Source organism: Eublepharis macularius, chromosome 18 (genome assembly GCF_028583425.1).
Source record: "Eublepharis macularius isolate TG4126 chromosome 18, MPM_Emac_v1.0, whole genome shotgun sequence".
NCBI classification, from domain to species: Eukaryota; Metazoa; Chordata; class Lepidosauria; order Squamata; family Eublepharidae; genus Eublepharis; species Eublepharis macularius.
The window spans coordinates 40,042,648-40,063,590 of NC_072807.1; the positions used below are offsets into that span (position 1 = coordinate 40,042,648).

Genomic DNA, 20,943 nt, shown 5'->3' on the forward strand with positions numbered 1-20,943 from the left:
TCCTGCCCCGGTGTGCGTGTGTGGGGGGGGGGGGGGCTCCAGCATCAGCTGCGCGGCCCCCGGAGCCCCGCTGCCCTCTCGGGGGCGACCCTGGCGCTGCCCCCCCCCGCCCGCCCGCCCGATGCCCCAGGGTGTGGCCGCCGCCCGCCCTTCCTCCCTCCGGGCCCCGGGGCGCCTCCCGGCCGGGTGGAAACGCTTTGCGTTGAGGCGGGCGGCGAGGTGCGGCCCCGCCGTCGGGCTTCGCGGGCCGGGCGGGGTGCGCCTGGCTGAGTAGCAGAGCTGGGCTGCGACCTGCTCTCCGGAAGTGCGGGAGGGCGGAGGTCCTGGAAGCCGAGGAGGGGTGAAGCAAGAGCAGATAAGCCCGCGGGAGCTGCCGCTGCTGCGCCTCTCGGCCGGGGGAAGGAGCCTGGTTCAGTGTGACGCTCATCACCCCCCGGCGCAGCTTACTTTTAATTTTTTTAATTTCATAGTTATGACGTGTTTGTTTCAAAAACAGATTTTGTTAGCAGGTGGGACGTCGGCCCTTTTTTATATAACCTGTGTTACACGCCTGGTTTCTGCTAAGATACTGGCACTTGGAGAGTGTGTGTGTAAAGGCAACCCCGCTCCCCAATACCTTTACAAAGATCCTACCAAAGCTTTTGGGAGTTAGAGATGCTCTTCAAAGAATGCTGTACATCCAACAAAGAGCATGTGCCAAGTCGATAGCAGTCCTGCGCCCACTTGAGAGCGTCTAGTTGAATTCAGCCAGGCTTTCTTTTAAAAATATATGGGTTGGGAGCATTAAATAGATTGAGTCTGAGGTTCTTCTTTAACAATTTGGTCTTAAACAGAGTTACAAGTGTCTGTGATTGAGAAGTGGGCTTAGAATGTTGACTGTTTAAGATTGCACTGTGGGAGTATTCGGGCTTTTATTGGTTGTGCTCTCTGAAAACATTGGCAGTAATGCTAAAGGTTTCAGTCTCTGTCAGGCTTCCATTCCACCCAGCGGTGTTGATTTGACTCGTGTGTGTGTGTGTGTGTGTGTGTGTGAGAACAGCAGCATTAAATGCATTAAACATCAGCTTTTCATCTCATAAAACACATTTCAGTGCCCTACCCTTAAGTACTGAAACGTGTGATGTATGCAAGAGAGGGTTATAAGAAGAGTTGGTAGCATGGTGAGTTCAGTGTTGCTGTATTGTTAATATAATGCTGTTCCGATAACAAAAAAATCAATTATTGCAATTTACTGTCTCTATTGGGCATTACCACTTTAAAAACTGGACTAAATATTGGGATCAATCGTGTGTTGAGTCAAATGGAAACTAAAGTTTACAATGTGTAAGATAAAGTACATTCTGATGTCTAAAAGAGTTACCACAAAGCCTTTGAGTCCGTTGTGGAGCTGGGTCAGTAAGCCAGGTTATCCTTGCAACTGTCCTCTTTTGGGGGGCATTTTGTTACTCGGAACATGATGTATTCTGGCGTGGCATGCTGCGTCTTAGATCTGTTTGGGTTGAAAAGGACTTTTTGTGTTCTAAGAATGTGAGGAGATTGTATAGCTTTTGAGGCTGGCAGATGTTGGTGCTTATAGCCCTCGCAAGCTTTCAAGATAAAACAGTTCTTTGTTGGGAGCATTTCCTGAGTTTGAACTCCGCATGGAAGCCGAGCCTAACTTTCAGCCACACGCTCTGTCATGTGATCCAGCTGCTTGCTTATTCGTTCCCTGACAAGCATTTCCAAGGGCTGCTGCTAGTTGCAGGTGCCCTTGGGGCTTTAAGTATTGGTGTCTATTGATGCGAGGTATGAAGGAGGACAAAACATGGGAGGAATCCAGTTTCTCATCACCTCTCAGTGGGTTCTGTAACTGCCGGCCTTGAACTTGGGGATTCTCTTATACTTGAGGTTAGTATTTAAATTGTCCTTGTCTGCTTTAGACAATCTGATCTGTTTTTGTTAACCTTATGTTCAAAGGCAGGCAATGCATTTTCATATATATACTTTGAGCACTTCGAACAGTCGCTCTTCAGTATTGCTTCCTGGCATATACAACTCAATGCTAGTCAAGGGTTTTTAGCATAGGCAGTGTTATGTTTATCCAGTTTAAATATTTCTCACTTATTTGCTGTTACGATGTTCAGGTCTGTATTAAAGGCACCTTTACAGAAAAAACCTGTCTTGTTCTTTTAAAAAATTCTTCTGTACCTTCTTAACTGTGATGGACTCAGTGTGTAAAGGATAAACTCCTTTGGGTCTCCTCAATAGGAAGCCAGGCAGCTGCTACTCTCATCTCGTTTTTGTCACTTTGAATCTGAAGGAAGAAGTAGCATAGCTGTTTAGAGCATAAGCTCTGTGCTGGAAGTCTGGGTTCAAATCATAGCTTGGATGGACAGCTTTAAGTGCATAACAGGCTGGAGGCTGCTGTGATTTGGCTCTCAGGCAATTGCTGAGTACTCTTAACGCTTCCCAAGTTGCGAACACACTGTTTCTTCTAAGGCAAAAACTTGCCGTAGTGAACTCAGAAAAGATAAGTAATCTGTGTCAGGTTGTCCACTGAACAGTTAATAGGATTACTAGATATTACTACTGAACATGAAAGGTGAAAAATCCTTTACCGAGTCCTTTAAGTAGTTCTAACAGATAGAAATATTAGAAGTTTCTGTGCCTCAAATTGAGGGAACCAGTGAGCCAGTTCTTGAAACCAAACGGCATGGAATCTCGTGTGAATTGTTATAGAAAACTGTAACAGTTGGAAACTAGAGTAGTTAAAGCAAACTAGTGCGCTTTCAGTTTGTCGCTAAGGTAAAGAATTGAGCGTGGCTGTTGGAGATAGGATACCCCCCCCCCCGCCCCCGAGTCATGATCTGTGTTTGTACAGTAAGGGCATTTCATCTGATCATAACTGAATTTCTGGTTACTTTTGTTAGACTTTGGAATTATGGTTTTGGCCTTGGAAAGGAGAGGGAAGCGTTTCCGTGCTTGACTTGAAGGTCAAGCTGCAGGTTTGTTCAGCTAAGTAGGTTGCCAGAGTCAGGATTTGTCAAAATACTAGGAGACCTTGGGAGGGGCAAGTTGAGTATTAAGGCAGGGTAATCTGTTCAATTGCATCAAGGCATGCATCACATCTTACACCCGAGTTTTGATTTATGTATTTTGAAGCAATTAAGAATCTCTGATATGGAATGGAAAGATAACATGATTCCCAGCCGGAGTTGTTAAAATCCTCAACACCTCTCAAATGCTAAGAATGCATAAAGCTTTCCAGCAAAGCAGGCGTAATGAGGGGTTGCTTTATTGACAGAGAACAGCTCGGTAATGGATCTCCAATCTATTATTGATGCCAGACCTCAAGTTGGACTGCTGCTTTCAAGCAGCAACATGTCGCAGACCCAACGTTGGGGGTGGGGCTGGAGCGTTCCAAATGTGCGCCCTCCCTAAACACCCTCACTCGAGAGGCAACTGCTGCTGGGTACAGAAGCCTTGTAAAGCTGATGTACGTGTTTGCGCAGCACTCCCTTCCACACAGGTGGCTCCCACTGGTCCCAGGGCATGCCATTCCTCTGGAAGTCGCAGTGTATATGGTCGAGAAAGGAGGAAGTGACTGCCAAGTCTGCTCTACCTTCTTTCCTCCTCGTCTCATGTCTGTCTCAGCTTTGTGGTAGAAGAGTGGATTGCACGGATGCCTGGTGGGTGCCTAAGCTCGAGAGCAGAAATACAGACTGGAGGGAGGGGACATGCTTGCTCCTCCACAACAAAGAATTTCTGTTTTTATTTCCTCTGCATGACATGAAGGGAACAAAGCCACAAGTTAAACCGCTTTTTTGACACCATGGACAAGTGGGTGAGGGTGAACAAGCTGAAACTGAATCCAGACAAATCTGAGGTGATGCTGGAAGGGAAGTCAGGTGTCCGGGGGGTGAGGGAACCTTGAAAATGGCTGGTTTCAGGGTCCTTACCAACCCAAATAAGCAAGTTTCTTCTTTTCCTCAAAATGCTTTCTTCCTGTTTCCACTCCAAACGGAGCCTTTTGCTCTTCCGAGGAGGGGCTGATTTTTCTCTGCTGATATATGAATCAATAAACTCCATGCTTGGCTTCTGCAGCACATTCTGTATGGGTCTGCCCTTGAAGACGCAGTGCAAATGGCAGCTGCTTGTTATCTTCATACAGTAGGCAGATTTACAGAAGTCTCCAGTAGTTGCACTGGCTTTCAGTTTGTTTCTGGGTTATTACCTTTAAAGCCCTTCAGTTCCAGATGCTGCTGTTAGTTAACCGCTTCTTGTCCTCTCCTCCCCCACATACTTAAGGATCTGCCTCTCTCCATACAAGCCCGCCCAGCTGTTGAGCACCAGTGCACAGCCATTTATGGTGGTCCTTTATTGCACTCAGGTCCAAAATGTGCGGGGTAGGAACAATGCTTTGATTGACTGTGGCTTTTTGGAACTACAGAAGCGAAGAAGGCAACCTCTGCTCAACTTTCTGAGAGGTGGTCATTTTTTTCTCTCTTTTTAGGAAAAATTTGGCTCTGTAGGGAGATATAGAACAGTTGCAATGGGTTGTACTGCTCTATATGAGTTAATTAATATGATCATTTAGTTGGCTTTGAAGTTTTGAGTTGATTTTTATTTCGATTAATTTTTAGAGGTAATGGGCACTGCCTTGAGCTTGGAATAAAGTGGGATATGGATCCTCTCAGTACATTGATAAGTGAAGTCAGGAGTTTTTCAGGAGCATTGGCTGGGAGGGGTCTGTAAGGGAACAAGAGATGTTATGTTCTAGGATGTTTTAAATTCTGTCCTTCACTGTAATCCCTCCCCCCGCCGCCGCCGCCTCATTGGCTGCTTGTAGGGGGTAAGAGCAGCAGGACTCTAATCTGGAGAGCCGGGTTTGATTCCCCGCTCCTCCACTTGAAGCCAGCCTGGTGACCTTGAGTCAGTCGCAGCTCTCTCAGAGCTCTCTCAGCCCCACCCACCTCACAGGGAGGGTGATTGTTGTGGGGATAATAATAACATACCTTGTAAACCACTCTGAGTGGGCGTTAAGTTTTCCTGAAGGGCAATATATAAATCTGTTGTTGTTGTTGTTGTTGTGAGTTTTGGCCGTGGTTCTCAAGTGTTCTTCTAAACTTCAGTTGCAGAGGAGCTCCATGTTTCTTTCCCCCTCCCCAACATAACACGTATCGCCTTGCCTTCAGCTTTGGTGCTGCAGCTGACAGCTCTGGAAGGACAAGGGACAGGCCCATGGGCGTAGCTGACTTTCTGTGTCTCTGAGGTCACAAGTAGCTAAGAAGAATGGGGGAAGTTTCTCTCAGGCACGCAGTGCAGCTGGGCTTGCTAAGGAGCACAGCTACGAGGCAGAAACCCGGCAAATCAGCTGGACCCCCACACGGCTGCCCCTGCCTCCGTCTGGGAAGTCGGGCCAGGTCCCTGCATCTCGGTGCCATCCTTGGCAGCACTTAAGACTGGCTGTTTAATATTAAAACCCCAATTAAAAATGAATAAAATAAAACATGACAAATGCCAAAAAGAAACCTGCTGCAAAATTGACGTGCATTCATCTTTGTCTTGCAAAAATGAGGCCTTATTTACTGATTTAAGGTTATGAAATGTATTTTGCCCGTCTTAGCTGTACATAACAGTACTGTGTGATTATATTTATGAAGTAAAAGCATACATTACTCACTTTTTATTCAAAGAATAATTACAGTTATACACATTGATGGATGTTGCTGCAAGCTGTTGTGCCTTCAGACACCTAAGCATATATTGTTGCCTGTTGGCAAGTAAGAAAAATAAAACAAGCTAGAGACAGAAAGCATCAGCGTTGTAGTTAATAACAACAATGGCTTGCTGTCTGAGCTTAGAAATATCATGTAGATCTCTATATACGTAGAAACAAATCTCATGTTTCCCCAGAGAAGTGAAATGCAATGCCTGCAATTCATATTTTAGAGTCAGTGGTGAAATTACATCGCAAGAGTTTTTCTACCTTTCTTCATTCCGTGAGCCTTACCTTGCCAGAATCCTGGCCTCAGCTGATCTGTGCGTGTCTTAAGATAATCATGCTGTCAGGATAGGGAGAATGGCCGTTTTGCAGAGAGACCAGGTGTGCAGTTGACCTCTTGGTAAGGAAATATGGCCAGAAACTCCCTGTTCATCCTGGTGCCAGACAGCTCCAGGTTCTTCACTCAGCAAACAGTCCCTGACCGATGTCACTTAAGGCGACTAGTAGCAGCCGCCGCCGCCGTACAGGTTATAGTTAGGACATGGCCCTTCGGTCACTCCAGCACAGCACCTTCATTTGACCTGGAGCTCAACTCCAGGGATGGGGAGCTGCGTGCCTTGGAGCATTTGCGTCCGTCTGGAGCCCTTGCGCTGGGAGAGCAGTCCGGGAAATGAGGCTTTCCTGACATTGGGCAATCATGCACAGGACTGGCTGCCACAGCGCCTCAAGCAACCACCAGTCACAGTTTTGCCTCTAGCTTCCTGCAGCGGACACGGTCAGTGACTCGGAACACGCTTCAGTTTTAGCAGGGGAAAGTGGATTTTCTGTGCCTGTCCTGTAAACAGATGGATGCACAAATATTTGGTCAAGCTTTGTTTTCTTCTGAAAGTCTCTTGTTTCAATCAAATCTTGTCTGATGAGACATACACTTGAACTTAGCTCCGTGTCTGTATCCTGCCATTTTATCCCATAGTTGGTATTCTCTATAAGCGCAGGTATTCCATGCTAATTACCCTTTCTGTACTTCTGTTTTGAGTCATGATTCCTCTCTCAGAATTAATTTTCTAATTTTCTCATCAAACAATTTTGCTAGGCTTTCCCCCCCAGTTAGTAGTTAATACTTATGGTATTTGCACTACTGTGTATAAGCTTGAAGAAATATGAAAAGCCTAAATATTATCAGGTGTAAAAATAATCTTGGGACCTTTTGTTTTGAAGTAACACCAACACAGCATCCCACAGTTTAGCTTAACTTCGGTAAAGGCCAGGCTGCTGCCCAAGGCTGCCTTCTGAGCTCAGGCCGTAAGGGGGAATTTGTCTCTTTTCTTTCGTCCAAGTTTGGAACATAGCAGTTGTTACCCCATGCAGGATTTTCCAGTTTGCTTGGAAAGCCTCTTGCCTGAAGAATAGAATTTGTTCTGATGATTTTATGCAAAAAAAAAATTGATATTTTTAATTTGAAAAGTATAGTAATTGGTGAACAAAATCAGTATTAGTTTACAGTGGAATGAAAAGTAAAGTATTGAGCATGAGATAAAAATCAAAGCAGACATTTTATTACAACGTGATTCTTGTTTTGTATTGCAAAATGATGTGAAAGTAGAAATGAAACACTGAGTTGACGGCACCATTGACCATTGAGTTTCGTGCTTCGTTTTAAAGGGGTGTCAGTTTTGCGTTCCGAGACCTTCGCTTTTGTAAGCAGTCTGCTTGATGCGGAATGATAAGAAATGCACGTTTTTTCCTGTTCCTGGAACGTGCTAGCTCTGATGTGTCGATACTTTGCTTTACTCACAGGTCAATATGGAAACCCTTTAAATAAACACATAAGACATTATGAAGGTTTGTCGTATGATGTGGATTCATTACACCAAAAACACCAGCGTGCCAAAAGAGCAGCATCTCACGAAGACCAGTTTTTGCGCTTAGATTTCCATGCTCATGGAAAGTAAGTTATAACTCCCTATTTATGCATATTGGTAAACTGTAAATACGTGGTAAAATGAAACATATATGTTTAGTTAGAATCTGAAAGGGGGCTTCTTGCCTCAGGAATTCCTTGGCACTGTGTGTTATGTGGTGTTCAGAGTACAAGACGATGTCGCATATTCCATCTTTTCCTTGTTTTATGATATGTTCAGTCTCCCTGCAAGCTTCTGCCTTGACTGGCAGCAAAACATTTCCTTATTTTATTTATTTCCTTGATACACTTCTGTCCTGCCTTCGTGCCAGTGCATTCATGCTGGCTTGCCATTCAACCTTTCTGTGTGGTGCTGCTTTCTCGTCTGTTACATTCAAGCAGGAATTAGAGGTGTTCGGCCATGGTATATTGTCTCACTGAGTGCAAGAAATGGGGGGAAACATTGGTCCTTGCTGCAAACGTTGCCCAGCCTTAAAGAACAGCTGTGCCTAAACGTGTGACTTGTTCTTGGATGCCACGGTGCACCAGGCTCCCCTGTTTTTTCTCCCCATTGATGCTGTACACCTGCGTTGTTAAATCACTTATTGTCATAAATGTACTGTAAGCCCTCAAAAATAAGATCAAGCCATGGCCTTTTAAAGAATGCACACGGGCTGCTTCGCTGAGCAAAAGAGTCCAGCGTGCCTGCAGAAGGCTGGTCTGTGTTGCCATCTGAGCAGGACAGCTCTGTGAATGCAGCCGCTTGGGGGAAATGAGCCAGTGCAAGCACACTGACAAATGACTCTTCGTGCCAGTGAGTCATGCCAGCTGGGTGCCCCCATATTGGTATGACTCACCTCCACAGAGTAGTGCCTTGGTTCTGGTTGCGTTGGTTCAAGGCCACACCGTGCAGGGTTTCGCAGTGTCTGAACTGGCCCCCTGGTCTCCGACACTGGACATGTCTGTTCACTGCACGGTGGGGGGGGGCAGTAGCTTGTTTCTGGGTGGCTGTTTCTTTTAGGCTGTTGCCTGGTCTCAGCTGTGAATATAACTTTCCTCCCATTTGGTCTAGACCCACTTGCCGGCAAGATTTTCTTTTTGCTGGAACTGCTAACAAACAAAGTCAATGGAGGCCAGCTGGGCAGTAGAGTGGATTACTGCTAAAGAGATTTAACCTATGCTTGGCTTTCTGCCAGAAACGAAAGAGCCAAAAGAAGTTGCGCCACCTTGCCTGAAGTAATAAAATTTCTTTCTCCTGGACATTTTGTTTGAGAATTGAGTAGCGGAAGCTTAGCAAGAGAAGTTTTGTGTGCGTCTGTGTTTAAACAGGAGACTCATGCAGCAAGTGTATTTTATTTCTCTGGCCTGATGGACGTTTCCTCCTCTGAAGGCTTTTGTTCCCAGCTGCTGCATTTCTCCATGGAAGGCTGTGAACTTCTCCTTTTGTCTTTCTAGCAGCACAGGGCATTTGGTTCTGATTGGAGCTATATTTCTAACGTGCCAATGTCTCAGTTACTCATTACCTGTTCAGATTCACACAATAGGAGACTGTAAATGAAAGCAGGACACAAAGGTTTTAATAAAGGGAACCCTGAACATGTGGTTGCAATGAAACAGGTGTGGCCAGGAAGTGGAAGCTCTGGGAAGTTTGTTCATGCTGGTTCTGGTGTGCTTCTGTGTTTCTAAGCTCCCTGCCCTCTTTCCTTCACAGGCATTTTAACCTTAGAATGAAGAGAGACATGTCCCTCTTTAGCGATGACTTCAAACTAGAGATGTCCAATAAAGTACTTGATTATGATACCTCTCACATTTATACGGGGCACATTTATGGTAAGTTTAGTGGTCCTGAATTTAATTCTAAATTGATGTTGTTTGGATATAGTGATGGCGTGTAGTCCTTAATGAACCTTCTCGTGAGGCAGGGAGTGGGCTAGCTTTCAGTAGCCGAAATGGCTTTAGAAAGTCTGTCTGAAAAACCTGGTTGTTTCCAAGAATGTGGATTTAAACTTGCAGGTTTTCCCCATTTGCTCCTTTTGTCATACATGGTTCACACGGATTCTTTAATCTGACTGATGACTGCCATTTGAGCCCTTTTTTAGTTGGTGGAAGGATCTAATAATTTTTGTACAGATAGGTTAATAATAATAGAGATGTTTTTCCCATGTTGGCACTGCCCATGTTGGCAGTGATAAAATATTTGATTACTTATTGCGCGGAAAAACAAATAAGATTTTTAAAATGACCATGAAAACAAGCCCCCTGTTGCATTCCTTGTTGATGGTGGGCCATCCTTGTGCTGGGTCGAGAACTCGGACCTCGGAGGGAGGAGCTCGCATTCTAGAATGTGACGTAAGGGGAATGGCGACACATTGGGAGGGCGGTGGAAATGGACAAACACCAGTGGGTAAAGGTATCCATTCTAGTTCAGTGTACTCAGGATGTGTTTCAGTAGGGGAGGAAGAGTATGAGGTTGTGCCAAAGACTTCATGGGACAGGTGGCTTTGAAGAAGAATTTGAAGTAAACGCGAGAGAGGGAATATTGTGGGTGTTCTGAGAACCAGTTCCAGGCATCAGGGAAGAAAGGGTGTGTGTGCTTGAGGAAGCAGGAGACCTGTGCCTAGCTGAGGGTGGTCGTCCTGGAGGAGTTTGTGCTGGACCAGACACGAGGCCACGGTATGGGCTCAGGAGCGCATGGAATGCTAGAATTCGAGGGTGCCAGAGTGGGGAAGATTGATAACTCCTTGTACCAGTGCCCGAGACCCCTGCTTTCATGGACAGTTTTATAACCAGTGTGTCCATAACAACCGCTCAAAAGTTTGCAATAAAGTTGAAAAAGTAATTGTGATCTTCCCTGTTGCTTTTGGAGCAAAATCCTCTTTGAACTTTCGCCTGTGCTATGTGCCCTCCCCTCCCCGACGGTCAGTAGTGGGGATCTGGCGCCAGAAGTGACTTGCCGTAACCTGCCACCAAGTGGCAAAAGCTCTTTGACATTCTGCAGTAGCACATCTTTTCAGCAGGCATGAAGCAGGCTTGCTGTTGGAGGATACGATGATATTTTGCATGTTAAGACTTTTTTGTTATATTTAATAAGTAGACAGCACATAAAAACAATTTCTGGGCAGTTGGTACCAATGTTTGGACTTTTGGAATAGCACATTTGAACCAAATCTATACAGAGATTCTTTTTTTACATTAACCTTCACTAACCAAAGAAATCTTCAATTGTGTAAGCTATTTTTAATTAAAAGAAAAATAAACTGTTTTCAGAATGAAAATAGAAAGTTAAAAAACCAAGCTAAACCCTGCCTTGCTATTAATAGGATGTTAACTGTTCCTTAGAGCTGCTCTTATTTCTTGTGTTGGCTGAAATTGTGGGCATAATTGTGCCGTATTTTCCCACAAGCTTCTTTGTGAGCCTTGTTTTCAGAACCCGGTAGTACTTAGCACACCGGCAGTGGTGGAGAAGCTGGCCGAGCTCCCCGTGCTTCTTCCCGCTGTGAACGGAGCTCTTTGAATGATGGCTGAAGGAGAAGATGGGCGAGTGGTGGTGGGCTGTGTGGGCAGCCACTGCCAGACTGTCTCCAGATGCTTGCTTAATGGTTGGTTAGTGTATAGAAATGGCAATTGGCAGCGCACATTTCTTTCCCTAAACTCTGTGTGCTTTTCCCGTAGGTGAACAGGGAAGTTTTAGCCATGGATCTGTTGTTGATGGAAGATTTGAGGGATTCATCCGGACTCACACTGGAACCTTTTACATTGAGCCAGCCGAGAGATATATCAAGGACCGAGCCCTGCCTTTTCACTCAGTCATGTATCATGAAGATGATATTAGTAAGTCCTCCCATTCTGTTGTTCATAGTGAAAATATTCAGTATAAGGGAAATGTCCTCAAACACTGTGAAATTGTAACTCTCTTTTTATGAAAACAATCCCAGTGTAGAGTGTTGTGATACACAGGCAGCTGTTCAGTTCGTGGTTCTGTGCAGAGAGGGGTGAGTCAAGTATTCAAAGATGGCAGTAGAGGTTCCTCTTTTCAAAATTGTTTTTCTAATACTACTGGCTCTTTGGTCAGTTTGCAGTGCGTAATGTTCCTTTACGATTTCCCGAATGCTTGATCTCATTGCCCTCCTTTGAAAGAGTTCTGTGTTGTATAAAGTATTTTAGCTAATACTTGCATAAATACTGTTCTGTACTGGCTACTGTATGTGAATTAAAATGGTCAGGTTCTAGCCTGAAGACTAAAGAAGCATGAAATTGAAGGGATAGAGGCAGGAAAAGAAATTTTGCATTTGATAGGAGTTCACATAGCAGCTGAATTGCTAACTGGGAGGGGGGAGGATTATGAAGAAAAAGAGTGAGATCCATCCTTTCCCCATGGCTGTCCAGGATTGTTTGCATGGTTGCTTTGCTAAGTGCCCCAGAAGAGGTCAACTTAACTCCAGATCAAAATTTATCCTCTGCATTAATTAACCCAGAAGAACTGGCAGCTTGTGGTTCCATGCTTCTGTTTGGGGTATTGCGTGTCTCCTTGCTGCATCCTCTGACCACTGTTGTTATACATGGGATAGTTTCAGGAGGTAGCCCTGTTGACCTGTAGCAGAAGAGCAAGATCCAGGTCCAGCAGCACCTTAAAGGCCAACTAGGTTCCCAGGGTAGGAGCTTTCGAGAGTCAAGGCTCCCTTCATCAGATGGCAGTTGCTGCTTCCAAAGGTACCCAATCCAGGTTACTTACATGTGGGCAGGTGACCTTGCTCCCCAAGGCAAGGGTGATGTGAAAGCCTGTTCTGGGTGATCATCTTAACGGAAGAGCGCAACCTTGATCCTCGGCATCAGTTAACCCGGAAGAACTGCCAGCTGGTGGCTGCCACTAAAGTGGGTTGGAATCCCTACTCCCATAAGCACCGCAAGGGTGGAAAGCTTGTCCTTCCAATCCAGAACGTCAGCAAGCCTAGCACAGTGTCTCACAGGCTGCTTAATCTCTGGGAAGTGAAGATCTGCTTCCCTCCTTGTGCTAGAGCATCAAGGCATTGTGGGAATGGCTGTAACTGTGGAGTATGACCTTGCAGCCCTCTCTGAACACGGCTCTGAAGTTTTGAAGTGCAACTTGCCCTTGTTATGTCGTATATATAACAAGACAGAGTGAGCAAGAGTTGCTTCAAAAACATGCTGTAGAGGTCTGTCCTAGTAGATCTAGCTTGGAATGTAAGTCAGTGTGGTGAATTAATGGCAGGTTTGCTGGCTTTGGGACTCTGTGAAGTTAGGAGGCATCCGTCACTTGGCAGCACGGCCAGCTGTGCCTTGAAGCTAGCAGGGCATCCTGGAAGTCACTGAAGCATTTCTTTTTAAATTTTTTTTTAATATTTCAGAATAAAAGGGGTACAGAAAAAAGAAGGGGAGATACAGAATAAAAGGGGTACAGAAAAAGAGGGGGGAGATACAGGGTCAAAGGAACAGTAAGATTTTGCACTACAAGAGTTATTAAAATACAGAGTACACAAATCATATCTTTCACTGAAGCATTTCTAAGTGATAACATTGTCCCATATTTGCTCTGCAAAGAGAAGGAATGGCGAGCACTAGACTCAGGTCCTGGCTTGCTTTAAGGGAAAGACAGTAACCAGGAATGAGGAGGAGCTTTTTAGTAGTGCTGCAAGCCAGCAGCCAAAAGCGGGCCTGTCAAAAACAATATGTTAAAATTCAGGCCCCTTTCCCCCCCCCTTCTCTTCCCCTCCTTTTCCTGGGTTCCTTTTCTGTTGCCTGTTCCCTACCCTTTGGCCACCTTGCCTCCACACTCCCTACTGCTTAGCTTCCCAGTCTTCTAGGGTCTGCCTTGAATAACTTCTGTTGCTAGGGTCTATGTGAAGTTATAATTTCAGCCAAACTAAGTCCTTCATCAGCATTCCACACCCTGGGAAACTCTTAAAGGATGACTCAGCCCAAACCCACCTTCCCGAGTAGATATGAATTACCTGCTAACATCTTCTCCACACATTGACACTGATAGATCTCTGTCTTTCGGTGCTCCACCTCTGAAGATGACAGCCACAGCTGCTGGCGAAACGTCAGGAACTACAATGCCAAGACCACGGCAATACAGCCCGGAAAGTCCACAACAGCGAAGTCCTCCTCCTCCTCTCAGCTCTTCTCAAGCCCTGGAATGCTTGTGAATGTTACCTTCACAATCACCCTGTGAGGCTGAGAGGATATGAGTGGCCTGTGGCAACCTAGCAAGCTTCCATAGCAAAGTGGAACTTGGAATTGCCCTCACCCCCCACTTCCATATCTAGTCTGTCGCTTTGGCCCCTCTACCTGCCTGACTCACACTGCGTGGATGCTTTGTAGCAGGTCAGATGGGAAGAAGAGTCATTTTGCACAACACAATTTCTGTCTTGACACAGCAGACAAAAGAACTCGCTAGACTTACACAAACAGCCACCCTCCATTGATGCCCATCCTTTCATGTGCAATTTATTAAGTTAAAAAAATCAAATTTATGGTGTATGGTGATACTGGCTATAAAAAGGCATCTGTCCCCGTATTTGAAAACTCTTTACACTGCAGATAGGTAACAAGGCTACCATCTGTTCAAAAGACTGCTTGGGATAAAGGAGGAATTTGAAAAGTCACGGTGGTGTTTGTCCATCTCCCAGTTTTTGAAAAGAGGTTTTTTAGCAGCTTTCAGGGACAACAATGCAAAATGAAGTCTTATTCAGAACGTAAACAAAGGCTAGTTTTGCAAGCGGAGATCAGCTTGTCCTCTTCCTACACAGACTTGTGCAGAGGGCGTGGGCTGACCAGAGAAAGGCCTCCCTTCATTAATATCTTCAAAGACACAGCGAACTGGAGTCTCATTTAAGACCAGCTGGCAAACATTTTGTGGAAGGGATGGCAGCATTTGTACAGCACTTTCAGTGTTCAGAGTAGTCTGTATATGTTACCTTGTAGTCTTCGCAACATTTTTGTAAGGTAGGCTGGTTAGTATTATCTTCATGCTGCAGATGGGGGGGGGCACAGTTGAGAGAGGGTAACACACACACACACACACTCCCAACACATCACAGCCCCTTCATTGCAGCTGCTGTTAATGGTCCTAATGAATTTACAAAGTTCTTTCCACTCTTCCTTGAAAAAATTATCTTGATTTATCCATTGTTTGGGCAATATTAATAAGTTGAATTGCAAAATGCAGAAATCGCCTTAGATGAATCATGCCTTGGTCAGCGCTTGCATGTGCTTATTGCAAGAAATCACAGTCTAAGCAGATTGCATGCTGTGGCTTCCAAGACTTCAAATAGCAGGAAATGGGGTGTTTCCACTGTGATTTACTCTAGAACAGTACCCTTCCCCTTACCTTTGATTGTATGTTAAAATCAGAAGCTGAAGACAGCTCTAGAACAGCGCGCACAACTTGAAATTGAGATGACGTTTTGGAAATTACATTGTTTCCTAGCCACTTGGCCCAAGCTAGCTAAGCAGTGGTGGCATTTTAATCTGACGTTGGTGTTTTCTTCAGGCCTTAGACTTGCTTTAAAAAAAAGTTTCAGCGAGTTCTGCCCTCCCTCATCCCAGGTTTACTTTTATAAAGGAAGTTTCATTTATAAGCATTTTCTGTTTGTGATACTGTATCATTGTTTCCAAATGTGTACTGGAAAAATAAAATGGGATCCATAATCGAATTTAATGCAGAATGGATGACAATTGGTAGATTTCCTGAGATCAGACAGCCATGCCAGAGCTTTTTATTTCAGTGATGCGATGTTTTTCCTCCCTGAGTGTAGTGTAGCCAGAACAAGACTCCTGGGGGGGGGGTCCTAGAACAAGACCCCCGCTTTGCCTAAACAGTCACCCTTACCTTAAATATGTGTATGAATGAGAACAGAAATGGCTGGTCCCCCCCGTGATTCCCCCTTCCCCCATTCCACCGAAAGCCATCTCAGCAGGGGTCCTCGTAATGCCCTCTCTGGGAACAACCCTTTCTCTTGCCTTCACTGACACTCTTTTTGCATCAGAAATGGTCACGTGATCTTCATTTCATCAGGCTGATTAGAGCTGTAATTGGATTCAAGGCACAGCTTATTTGAAGTTACCCTGTTAGCTCAGCTCTCCTTGGACAAATGGGGGGCTTAAGCATTAACCAAAGCAATATTTCACGGCTGAGTGGGATGTTGCGTGGTCTTCCCAGGATGTCCATTTCCCCCTGTATAAAGCCTCGCTGGGCGTTCAGAAGCGTGGGTGGTGGCATGCTCAGGTCCAAGGGGCGGGGTGGGCAGGAATTGACCTCCGAAGGTTCTGCGCTTCGGCAGATGCGTCTCAGCGGGGGCAGCCTGCCCTGAGCTGCTGAGGTGGAAACGCAGGTTCCGGCTCCATGTTAACAAGGCTGGGATTGGGGAGGGCTGGGAGCAGCCCTCTTTGGAGCTTCCTGCGTGGGGGGGGGGGGCGTCGTCATCTAAGTTTCTGCCCCTTCTGGATGGAGTGTTTACTCCTTGGACTGATCCATGTGCTCACCTGGGCGCATTTCCCAGCTTCAGAGTTCTTTGACCACCTAGCTTTTGCAGCACACAATAATGCCCTCCTTTCTCCCCCCCCCCTCAACTTCACAGAATCAGAGTTGGAAGGGACTCCAGGGTCATCTAGTCCAACCCCCCCTCCCCCGCCCATGGCAGGACATTCACAACTTGGCCCACCCCCACCCACAACAGGCAGAGCCGTCAGTTCTTTCCCTGTCTTCGTTGTGAATGAGGACCTGCCTTTCTGCCTTCTGGATGGTGGCGCATGGTGCGCAGTTCCTCATGCTCTCGGCAGTCTACTGCATCTCGGGTTACCGCAGAGACTGAGAGGATGTGGCTTTCCTCTTAACTCCTCCCAAGCTCTTGGCCTTGGCCTGTCTCAGAGGACTTACTGAGTAATCAGCTCATCGAAGGAGAGATCACCTCGAGTGCCCACGGAATCTCGTACAGGCGTGTTTGCCGGCAGTTGTTCAGTAGGTGTGTGGGATTGGAGGGGGCATCCTGGTTCAGTGGACAGGCGTTGGTATTATTATGGGCTAGCTCTGTTGAGAATTAGTATACCTGGTTGAGCCTTTATCCTGCGCTGTGGGGGGGGGGGTTGGTGTGTGGGCTGCAACCTGCTTGCAGAGATGCTGACATATTTCAAAATATCCTTCTGCTCAGAATTTGCCATCAGATTTGTGAGGATAAGGCAACCTAAATTTTAAAAGTAATTCCCCCTCCCCCATTAGCAGTGCTGGGTCTTTTTTTTCTCGCATACATTTTGTTGAGAGGGTTTTTAAAAAACAGATACAAGTTAAAAAGAAGATAAGAAAAAAAGTGAGAGAAAATAAAAGACAAAGAACAGACACACACACACCCCAGCCCGAAGAGGCTCTTCCTGTGTCACTTCTCCCAGGACTGGCCGTTGTGCGCTTCAGCCCCGTCCAAGCCCCTGGCATGCAAGGCAGGCGAACGTGTTCCAAACCATATTCAGTTGCCTCTGCAGTTCATGGGGTGACACTGGACCAGTGTTGCTGGGGCCACCCGTATGCTTAGAGGCTGCTTAAAGCTTAAATCTATGCAGCTCCTTGTATCCATTGGCATTTCAGTTGTGCAGCCATTTCGGAGCCTCGTTTATGTGAATATCAGTAATCACTAAGCTGCCTCTAAACCATTCCAGGCTTGTTGCGTGTGTTGGGGTAATGGTGCATACTTCATTGTGATTTTCCTGTTTCTTTAAAGCAAAATCTAAGCTCCTCTTGGACTGGCAGGTAACTGTGGATCACCATCTTTACGGTGGTTCTGAGAATTCTGGAAAACCAAACCTGTCAGACGTCCTTACTATGTTGCAGCTCACACTTGTACATATATGTGAGCTGATTTTTTTCTCCCCCTCCCAAGAAGAAAAATGTGCTAGAGGTAGAAAAATGCACCTTGTTGAACTCTGCATTGTCGGAATCAGTTGTTAATCAAAATATTAACAGCTGTTTTTCCTAAGCTACTCTGAAGTTGTAATCTTAATGTGGGACAAGTTTAGTCTCTTTTTGTATTTGAAAAAATCTGGAAAAAAAGTTCTGCCAAAAATGTTTGGGTTGTTATCGCTTCCATTTCATAATTAAATTCAAGAAACTTGGTTTGCATTTTAGGATACCCACATAAATATGGACCACAAGGTGGCTGTGCGGATCATTCTGTGTTTGAGAGAATGAAGAGGTACCAAATGACTGGTGTGGAAGAGCCAACAAACCAGGTAGAAAATGTCATGGAAACTGATGCATCTGCTTGATGAAGCACCATTGCTTTCCTCTTTGCTGCTTTCAACATCAGGGAGTTTGCAAACATTAGCCAGGATCCAAAGACCTACTTTTAGGGAATGCCCAAAGGAATCTCTGCCTTTCCCCTTTTAAATAGCCAGCCTCCATCTCTCTCTCCCTCCCACCAGTACCATTGTCTTGGACTACTTCCAGAAGTTTCCTCTGTTTTAAAAGGGGTTATCCGTGCAACAGGGCTCCCCAATATGGTGCCTGCCAACACCTTTCTTGGCGCCCAAGTGTTTTTTTTGTTTTGTTTTAGAAAATGGGCAGGGTAAGATGGGACTTTTGCCCAGCAGAGTTTCCAGTTGGCCATTGGAGATCTTATTGGCTGTTACACAGAGCTTCTGCCTGAAACGGTGAAAAGTTACTATTAGAGTCGTGCATAGCCTCACTCCTTGACATTTTGCACTTGGCTGCACCTCCTGCACCAGCACTTTGTAGTTGTGCCCCCCACCGTCTGTCAGAAGCCCAAAGGTGCCTGCAGGCTGGAAAAGGTTGGGGGCCTCTGCTGTGCAGAATGGAGGCTGGAGTTGGAAGAGGAACAAAAGCCCCCTTAGACACATGGAGATAGTTTTGTGAAGCCTTTGGAATCCAGCCATGTTGACTGGAAATGAGCATTGTACTCGTCTAAAATTGTTGAGTCCCTGAAGCTTTTTACATAGCAAAGAACATGAGCGCCATAGGCTGAAAAGATTTATTAGGTTTTCTGGTTTCTGTTAAAAGGTAATTGCAGGTTTTAAGAACATTATAAATGCCTGTCAGCAGCAGTCCTAAAAACTTGGCTTGAGAATTTCCCCAGACTACAGAAATGTGTCCTTATTCATTGAAATTTCATTCATGCATTCGGCTGGCTCATGGGCTGTTTTATTTCCTCTTAGTCCTTGGATAAACTTTGTCTGCGCCAGATTAATTGGAGGTAAAGATTCTTAAGAGCCCAAGTCACTGTACCTGCAGCTCTGGTTGTAGGAGAGCTTGGCTCGCTTCAAGCAGTTAGAATTCTGGAGAGCGCAGAGGCACGTCAAATTCAATCTCCTGTTAAAGGTTACAAGCTGAAGGTTTTAGCAAATAACTTTGCAAAAGTTAACAGATAATTTGTAGTCCACATATGCTCGCGTCCCTTAGGTGGCATTGACATGTTAGAGGTCCGCCACGGAGACTCCTTGTCCCTAGATCCAGTCCCTTGTTTAACTGCATGGGTGCTGTAAGAGAGCATGTGCCAGGGGAGAGCCGTGTGGCTGGCTCCGCCCATCTGCTTTCTGGCCCTTTTAGTGTTACGGCTGCACCGTGGCATAGGCCCTTCAGGAAAGCAACTCCCATGTCAGGACTAAGGTTTAAAGGGCATCCCACTGTGGCACTTTGACGGCCTGTTGACGAGGCTTTTTACCAACCTTACATTCCGCTACCTGCAGAACTCAAACATGCATTCTGGGAAGCTGAACTGAGCTGCTGAGCTTTAATTCTAGACCGGGGAACGTGGGAAGATCCAAGGACCGGTGGGCAGGCATTTTAAGTCCAGATCCAACACACCTCTGTGAACTGGTGTAGACCATCGGTCTGAGCAGTTCTGCTCTCGGTAGGCTCACATTTCATGCCTCCAGTTAGGCTTGTAGGGGCCCTCAGGTTGCGCCTCTCTGTCCGGATGGTGTGCCCTCGTTCTGAAACCTCTGGCAAGATCCTGAGTCGTCCAGTATATTGCTGGGCTCAGTTGAACATACACAGTGAGGATCGACGTCTCCGGATCTGGGACCCACTAAGTTTCCACTGTGTGGCATCGGAATCGTGCTGTAGGAAGAAAGGGGGCCGGAAGTATAGCCTCATGGTGTCAAACTCAGGCAGCCGACTGAGAGAGCACAAGCCGGCCCCCAGGAAGCGTACAGTGTTGAGGACCAAGCCGAGGGCCCGAACCAGGGAGGCATTTTCTCCACTGCAGGTCAACTCGTATTGCTGTCCTGCTCTTCAGGTTAGCCTAGTGGCAAAATGAAGGAGGAGCTGTGATGCCCTTGTTCCTTTATGCATTTTTACGGGTGGCAGGCAGTCAGGAACGGTGGCCCCCCCCAGGGGCTCGTGACCCGGCAGGTGGGGCTGGGCATCCCGTTCGAAGGCCCCAGCCCACGGGTTGAAGCCCGTCGTCTCCGGGAGCACCTGCTCCGACGTGAAGCTTCCCGGTTTCTTGCCTGAAACCCCCGGTGGCCCGTGGAGCTGGATCTTTTGGTTGCGGTACCACAGCTAAGGAACGGGGCTCTGCTGGGCCTCTCCCTCACTGTTCATACGTGCTTTATAAAGATATCTCTCTGCAACGTGGGGGCTCTAACTTGCTTCATTGTATTTTTTTTTATCTTCCTGTATTTTAGGGCAGATCATCTCTGTCAGTGTGCTTATATTTAGCAGAGGTCACCAGTCTTGTCGAGTCTGTGGGGAAGAGACAAGTGTGCGCCATGAGAAAGATTGGCAGGTGCCATGGTGCCCACAGGCACCCTGTTGGGGATGACTGATCTGTAGCATTTTAACTGTTTTCATAAGTCTGTTTTATATTCATTTCAACTGAAAGGCAATACAGAAACAGTGTTTATAATTAATAAGGTCCTTGACTTTGCATGCAGCAGAAGCCTTCAGAAGAATCGACCAATCCTGGCCCTGAGCGGTTAAGAAGAAAGCGAGCCACCCAGGCTGAGAGGAACACTTGCCAGCTCTACATCCAGACAGACCATCTGTTCTTTAGATATTACGGCACGAGAGAAGCCGTGATTGCACAGGTGAGCTACTGGTCACGGCTGCAAGCGCTGGCGGTCTTTGAGATGAGAGTGCCGCTTATGCCACCGTCGGTGCAGACTGCAGAGTTGCAATGGCTGCCCCAGCCCTTTAAAAGCTGGCTTTAACGAATGGCTGCAGGCACTGTGGCTTGTGTTCCAGGAGAGCACAAACTGTTCACTTCCTGCTTTGTGCAGCAGCAGCTTCTCAGTAACAGATAGTGTCTTTATATCTTGTGGATGTCAAACATGGCAGCGTACGTGTGTCGAGAACAGATAGTATGCCAGG

General features: G+C 46.2%; 1 protein-coding gene across 2 annotated transcripts in view; it reads left to right on the forward strand.

Annotated features, from left to right (window-relative positions):
• ADAM10 (ADAM metallopeptidase domain 10) overlaps nucleotides 1-20,943 on the forward strand; it is a 36,096-nt gene that overhangs the window by 764 nt on the left and 14,389 nt on the right. The window contains exons 2-6 of one of the 2 annotated variants that reach the window (XM_055002392.1): nucleotides 7,502-7,652; nucleotides 9,316-9,434; nucleotides 11,277-11,435; nucleotides 17,740-17,843; nucleotides 20,508-20,660. In XM_055002392.1, the coding sequence (XP_054858367.1) occupies nucleotides 7,502-7,652; nucleotides 9,316-9,434; nucleotides 11,277-11,435; nucleotides 17,740-17,843; nucleotides 20,508-20,660 (686 nt within the window). The remainder of the gene's footprint in view (nucleotides 1-7,501; nucleotides 7,653-9,315; nucleotides 9,435-11,276; nucleotides 11,436-17,739; nucleotides 17,844-20,507; nucleotides 20,661-20,943) is intronic. The other variant, XM_055002393.1, reaches the window with a different exon arrangement.